Source organism: Gavialis gangeticus, unplaced genomic scaffold, assembly GCF_001723915.1.
Source record: "Gavialis gangeticus isolate Ggan-Ray unplaced genomic scaffold, GavGan_comp1, whole genome shotgun sequence".
NCBI classification, from domain to species: domain Eukaryota; kingdom Metazoa; phylum Chordata; order Crocodylia; family Gavialidae; genus Gavialis; species Gavialis gangeticus.
Window position 1 is genome coordinate 34,917,005 of NW_017729006.1, and position 7,680 is coordinate 34,924,684.

The 7,680-nt window shown below is 44.3% G+C and overlaps 1 protein-coding gene across 1 annotated transcript in view; it reads right to left on the reverse strand.

Moving 5' to 3' along the window:
• Positions 1-3,072: 3,072 nt before the first annotated feature.
• LANCL2 (LanC like 2) overlaps positions 3,073-7,680 on the reverse strand; it is a 55,909-nt gene continuing 51,301 nt past the window's right edge. The window contains exon 9 of the mRNA XM_019509105.1: positions 3,073-6,858. Within this exon, the coding sequence (XP_019364650.1) occupies positions 6,743-6,858 (116 nt within the window). The 3' untranslated portion in view covers positions 3,073-6,742. The remainder of the gene's footprint in view (positions 6,859-7,680) is intronic.

Genomic DNA, 7,680 nt, shown 5'->3' on the forward strand with positions numbered 1-7,680 from the left:
ACTGGTCTAGTGGGCCACCTTCAAGTGGAGGGCTTAGACCAGGGCTGCCCAACTTCAATGTGGAAGGCAGGAGAGAGGAGGGGTGCTCACCACACCAGTCGCGAGCCCCAGGATGCATACCTGTGCACCACATCAGATATTTGGTTAGGCAGGCAATGCAAGATTCTCCATTTGTTCCACTGGGGAATTTTAAACCTCTGCTAACTTGTGTAGCTGTTCAGAAGTCTACTTCTGTCTGATTGTGAAAAACTTGTGTCTGCATGGCTTGTGTCTTGTTCTACACAGGTAACTTCCCTTACCTACTAGATATGATCAAGAGCCTCTGTCTCCTCTAGCAATAGCCTGGGGTTAGAGCACTCTCCCGGTACATAGGCCTCAGTGGACATTATGCATCTTAGCCCTTGAATTAGCTGTCAAGACTGCAGTTAGACCACCCCTACCTTTGCCAAGAAAAGGGAGACACGAGCCCCTTCAGGACAGCAATGTTAATGGGCTCTTTTGCGAGCCAGCTGGCAAGCATGCTCCTATGACTGCTAATGAAACCTGCTGTAGCATGGCATCTCATGGCCCGTCTCATTTATTTGCTGTTGTCTAAATTATGCTTTCCAACTTCCAGGAGGGACTTACTGCTCATTTACACTGGTGCAAGCAAGACGTGAATCAGAGCTGGTGTTTGTGTGGGCCTTGCTTTGCGAAGAGCAGGGAAGGCATGTTAGCAGGTGTTCCTTTATGCAAGCTGCTGGGCAAAGCATCCTAAGCACAACTGCTTTGTAAATTCAATTTACCATGTTCAGATATTCCTTATACTACAGACCCTTAGCTCACTAATGCTTTCCCATTAGCCAGATCTGTGTGTGTGTGAATTGGGAAAAAGTTGTGGAGAGGGAAGGGGGCAGGGCCAAGTGTGCCACACTTCATAGCAACAAAAACACCCTTGCTGGACAAGGTAGGGGACAGCCTGTTGGAGCTAGTGGCAACCATGCCAGAAGCAGTCCAGGAGGAGCTTTTAGACCCTTTTGGGCAGGGTCACTGGCAGATCCATGACTGTACACCTGCGCTACAGAGTAGTACCTGCTAGTTGTTGATGAACAGGACTGGGGCATGGTAGGAGAGGCTGGGTAGATGCCAGCATGACCGCTGTAGTTGTGCCTCAGTGTCCTGACTGGGGCCTTCCCAGTTCTTGGATAGCTATGATGGCAGGCCTAGGAAAATGCCCAGAGCTTTGAAACCATTGTGGAACCAAGATGGGTTGTAAGTCTGTTGGGTGAGTTGGGCTGAATGTCAGTCCATGTGCCCAGGAGGAGAAAAGGGTTGCTTGTGGCCCAGTTGTTACAGGCCTGTCATGGGCCTGATGACACGCACATCACCCTCACTGCTCGCAAAACCAGTCACCTCCTTGGCACACAGTCATCTTAACTGAGAAGGGAAAGAGGCAAGGCAAATGGCTGGGCTGCAGTCAGTTGGGGGGAGGGAAGGGAGTGAGGGGGGGGGGAACCCTACAAGCACATACACATACACACACACCTACACGTGTAACCCACAGTAACTGACAGTTCAGTCCACTGAACCTACAAGACACTGTTATCATACCAGGTAGAGCAATACTTTTTTTTTTCAGCGAAACTTCCCCTTTTGCTCGTTTTCTCTTCCATGCTACTCCCCCATTTCCCCACCCAACCTAGCCTCCCACTTGCCCATAACATGACCAAGTTCAACTCTGGTGCATCTCCAGGGCCTGCAGGTGCCTTTTTTACTAAGGCTATACTTTATTAATCCTTAGGAAAAAATAATGAGAGAGTTTCTCCAAATAATAACAATAATAATAAAAAAAATGTGTGCGCCTGTTTAAGTCCATGTCTGGCAAAGAATGTGCTAGCAGCAGCATTGCATTATCACTTCAGGAATAGGTAATGTGGTGACAGGTGATCGTTTCAACCCTCTGGCATCATATATTTTTGGAAACTAACACCTGGGAATATATTTTCCAGGAAGACAGACGTAAAATAAAAAAGCACAAATGCACTACTGGTACCATTTTAATCAGTCTCCACCTTTACAGGGTTGTAATAGTGGTAGTGTTGAGATGGGTTGGCAAAAATATCACCTTTAAAAATCTGTTCCTCCATCCTGTGCACCAAAAAAGCACTAAACACTCACCAATGTTTCCATACTGTCTGCACTTAGCTCAATGACTCTAAGCTACCTGCTTTAGGTTGACACAGAGCTTTTTTGTTTGGCCCAAAGCAAACCAGAAGGGGTTTGGAAGCGTGGATTTTTATGTGGAATGGTCTGTGTCTCTATCACTGCAGGACAACCCAACCAGAAGGGTTGAAACCCACCCAAGAATAGGGCAAAGTAGGGCCAGGACATGTCCAGTAGTTGTTTCTGAAGGCATATAAGATGCTTTGATCATAGACAATCCTTCTGATAGGCACCATCCATTAACCCTAGCAGAGCTGAGCAAACCATAGTACAGCAGAGTAGGATCAGGAAGGAGGGCACAAAGGGAAAAGGTTGTGAGCTAGACAACCTTGTAGACTCAGTGGTTGCTTGATGCAGGATTAGGGTGTGTCTTCTACTATCTGCAGGCTTTGATGAGAGGTGCATGAATCCAGTTTTACACCCTATGGGAGCTGGGCCTTCGGTTAATGTTTGGGCCACTATAGCAGTCTATGGAACCGAAGGAAAAGCACCTGTCACACATCTTCTCCACTTCCCCCTGAAAGCTGTGAGTTAACTGTTGGCTCCCAGCTATAAACTGAGTTGTTACTGAATAAGGCAGAGATCTGTGGGAGGGTTTATAAAGTCTCACCTGGCTTTGCGGGGCTGATATGGAAAGGGGGTGAGCTATAGGGCTAAGTCTACAGCTAGCATTATGGGGTGGAGAGATTTGTGTGTCACATTGCATAACTGCTATGTGTCTTACTGTACAGTAGTAGACCCACGCAACACATGCTAACGGTACTTAACAATGATTCATGAAGGCTGGAGCGCTGTTCCAGTGACCCATTAGAAGATGATGAAGATAGGGCTGCAACTTAAACCATGCTGGTCAAAGAGTGCTACCCATTGTGGTCTTGCATACAGCTGCATTTAATGCTTTCTGAAAAGGCCATGAAAAAGCCTCATCTCTGCAGCTTTAAGAAAAAGGGAAATGTAACAGTTGAAACACATTACACAACTGACTTTTATGAAAGGTTTGGTGGATACTCCCTTAAAACTGGAAAATGTCTATTAGCCTCTGGGCAAACTTACTGGGCAGTAACATTTTGAACTGTAAGAAGTTTTGTAAAAATCAGAGGTTTTTAAGCTTAGGCTTTACCTGAAGAATCTATTGCCCAAACATATGTGATACACCAATCCAGGAAGGCAGGCAACCAGCAGGCAAAACTGCAGGCTGAGGTGATCTGCAGTAAAGATACTGCTTAGGACTGAAAACGGGGTCAGCAGCACTGGGGAACTTTCAGGGCTATTAATGTGAAGGTTGGAAAAATATGCTGCAGACTTGTTTTCACCCTTTGAGATTTCTATTCCATTTAATAAAATGCAAATAGAAGCTATTCATCTGCTAAGGAGGCCAAACCATTTTTGTATGGTGAAATGGACATTTTATGTGCGTGAAAGGTGTTGCTTTTTTTTTTTTTTTACAAGTTACCACCACATATAATGAATTTTACTAATAAAACCAAAGAACCAAACATTAGCAAATTCTTGTTCTACACAAAGAGCTTCTCGGATTTTAACAACACTGCTGTTCTTTTGCAAGAGATGGAGTATTACACATGGACAAGGCAAAACCAAGGACTCTTTAAGACATTTTAAAATATTAGTTAGCTGTGGATCCTGGACACGCACACAAAAAAGAAGAAAATCCTAGAATTTGCTGTTTAAATACACAGGCAGACCTACACAACATCCACACCTGTTGGCCCACTGCCTTCCATGCATCACAAAGCTTGCAGTAACAAAAAGAAGGATCCATCGCAAAAGATGTGTGAAGATGAGAGCAATATACTGCTGTACCTGTCTTACTTTACATAGTACATTTCCAATGTAGCTAGTGCCCATGAAGAAAATTTCGAGGAAAATGGTGCCAACTTCAATCAGCAGCAGAGGTCTGGGAGAGTGCAGCCATAGATACAGGCAGATAGCTGGCAGCCATCTTGGGCCTTGTTTTGACCACTTTGAACATTTTTTCCCAGTGATTAGCCCAGTTACAGAACAGCTTTAATACATATATGTTATTTTTTTAAAAGTTAGCCTCTAGAAAGAGCACATATATTCCATGCCACTTCCTCCTGATGAGATTCTGCTGCATATGTAGAGAGGTCTTGCAGTTTGAGAAGGCGGTGAGGGACAAATCCTGCCTTACCTACCTAGACTTGCTTGTTCCATTGCTGCATGACAGTTGTAGGATAAAAGTAGTCAGTAAGGTGAACCACCGGAGAAGCAGGCTGGAGCCCAGGTTGTTATTTCAATGGGCTTCCACAGCAGGTCCATTTCCTTACTGAAGAGCATACTTGCCAAGACCAGTGATCAGAGGGAACATATACTGTTCTCGCCCTAACTATGCCAACTATAAACAGCCCAGTTGGCACGGCCTTCTTAGATGCATTTAATGGAGGTTATGGAGAAATGAACTAATTAGATAGAATTACTAGGGGTTGGGAAGGGATTTGCTGTGCATCAAGTCCACAATAACTGTGGCTACTGGAAGATGACCTGGGACAGTCTACCTGTGAATGAAACAGAGTAAAGGACCATAGTTCACTTGTGTGTTGCAGGACAGGAGCAGATATATGAAACAGCTACCTCAGAGCAGCTGGCAGATGGTAAGTCCTGCTCCTTTTAACTCAGTAAGATTGGTCTGTCAGTTCAATTCCCCCAGTGTAGTCCTCCCCTGCTCAGGTCAGATGATTCTTCATGGCCCCTTTCTTATGTGTTCATGTTCTTTTTACCACCACCTTTCCATTCTTTCCTTCTCTACTAAGTAACCTGTTACCCGTGTCTGTACTTCCATCCCTTCCCTTTCCTGAATGGCAGCCAGCCTTGGATGCCTCTGTCTTCTGCTGGGTTGGCAAATTCTCTTATGCTGTTTATGTCTTACAGACCCACCTTGACCAACACTAGATGTGAAGATGTAAGCTATACTGTATTAGATTGCTTTTCCATTTGTACTGCTTCCACTAGGACATGAAACTAAGACAGAGTCTTAGTTTAATAACTTGCAAATAATGCCTGAGAAGGAAAGTAAGTCACTTATTACTGTTCTCAGACTGATTATGATGACAAGCCTATGACTCAACAATATGAAGGCAGAGTTCATAATTATGTCAGCACATGAATACAAGGTTAATTGGGTCTCTGATACTAGTCAGACTATGTCCATAGTAGCTGTCAATTAAAATGAGACACCTGGAAGGGTAGGACAGAAGAAGAGAGCATAAAGCTATATGTACCATTTGCTGTTGGCACCTATTTTGAAGGAGCTCAATTCTCTTTGTGAACTAGAGGCCTAGAAACTCATGAGTACTCAAAGGTGTAACAAAGCTGCACAATACTGTTAGGGTGAGTTGATAATGCACCACATGATGAAAATGAAAGTATTAAAATGAAAATTCAAGCCTTAACTGCAGGGATTGAGGTTTTTACGACACATTTCAACTGCAGGTCAACACTGATAGGTTGTTTTGCTTGTTAGTACTTCTGTGCCTCCCACAAGGCTAACTATTGCCCCTGTCATACTAGACTCTTCAAATTTAAAAAGAGAAGGTGAAAGGAGAAAAACTCATTTTCTGATTTCAGAAGTAGTGCTAATTTCTGAGTTACCAGCAAGAAGCTTCCTTGGCCTCTCCCTACATTTACTTGCATATTTTAGATCACACAACTTCACAGGATGTGCTTATTATAAATCAAAGTATGTGAAGAGACATAGAAATGCTCTACTGTTCTACTGTTTGCTGCAACAGATAACAGCACGCAGTCCCTAAAGCACTCATCAACAGAGAACAAGAAATAATATGTTCCTGCTGCAACTGTATAGAGAAGTGGCTCTCTAAAAGCAGGAAATTGTAAACTTTCCATTAATGATTTTGGATGCCTCTATTTTGGGGGACAGTAATGAGTTCAGGAAATGAATGCTGTGTGAGAATTATTACTTACTCAAGTTTAGGCCTGTCTCATTAAATGTCTCTGTAGAGGATGAGAAAAACAAAGCAGTAATACAAATATGCTTTGTTTTGTTTCAAAATTACCAATTCGCTTTAGACAAGCAGGTATTAAATGTGGGTACTATACTATCCAGATTTCTCTTGTTTGTCACATCAGACAGAATTGTATCAGTAGTCACACTGCAGAAAAAGGCGCTGCTATTGTTAATTCATGCACAAAGGGACAGGACTAGGATTCACACAAATGGACAGCGTTTAGCCTACTGCAAAAGACTCATGTCCACAGACAATACTAAGAAACATGCAGACACTTGAAAGACCTGAAGAGAACAATTGCAAAAAAAGAATTCAGAACTTAATTTTTCTTTCTCCACCACTGAAGGCAAAACTTCAACGAAACGTGGATGTAGCTTCTTCTTTCATTCATGCTCTAATGACTTGTGGTCCTTTGGAGAAGACGGTGAGAGAAGGGACTAGCCTGTCCCTTGTTTAGGATTAAAAGTTGGGTCAGTATGAGAGGCACTAGACAATCTCATCACTTTTGGTATCTAGTTTCCATTCAATTGGATCTCCTAGCTGTCCTGTTCCACTTTGTTTTCTCTCTTTTGAGGTCCAAGTTCAAATGCTGGAAACCAAGAAGTCTCTGGTACCAATACATCCGAAAGGAAGTGAATAGCTCCTGCCATGCCTGAAACATATACATTGGTTTCTTCTTTTTACTATGTCCTAGGAATCAAAACAGTTCAAACCAGAAGTAGCTCAACCCATCATACCAGCCTCCACCCAGCCATTCTTTGTACTAACATGGTGCTAACATGGCTCATAGTCCCTGGGACTTTGCCAGACTGCATGGATTCAGCTGCAGGAGTAAGGGCTTAGGTTGTACACACTTCAAATCAGGGACAATTTCTTCCTCCATATTTGAAAACAATATTTACTTAATTCCAAGACAAGGTCCTTTCCCCCTATTCATCATGGGGAAAACAAATAAATGTCCTCTTGGACTCAGGTATCAGACTCCTCCAACGGAAGTAGGGGGTGGCTATACAGGGAGTCTGGTGTGGCTAGGGACCATAGCAACAGTACAGATTCCTACTCAGCTCTCTGCCCAGCTCATCTCCCCCTGTTTCTCTCACTGGTAGGGAGGAGAATCTGCTGTGGTCTCCAGTCAAGCCAGGCTCCCCACAGGTCCCAGCTGGAGCAGTCCAACTCCCAGCGGATGCAGGAATGGGGCAGGGATGGGGAACCCCAGAACTACTCTCGACCTTCTCTGGCTCCATGCTGTAAGGAACAGCTGCAGCAGTGCACAACCTGCTCCTTCCAGCCTGCTCCCACCCAGCGGGAGAAGGAAGGCAAAGGTTGGGCAGAGAAGGAGGAGCCTGTGCATTGCCCCCAAATGTCCCCAGTTGAGCTGGCACCTTTTATAGCTGCTCTCTGTAGTGCAGGGCAGGAGTGGGTCTGGGAAAAGCAGTGGAGGGGGTGGGGGGCAGACTGCCTACCCACCACCTGC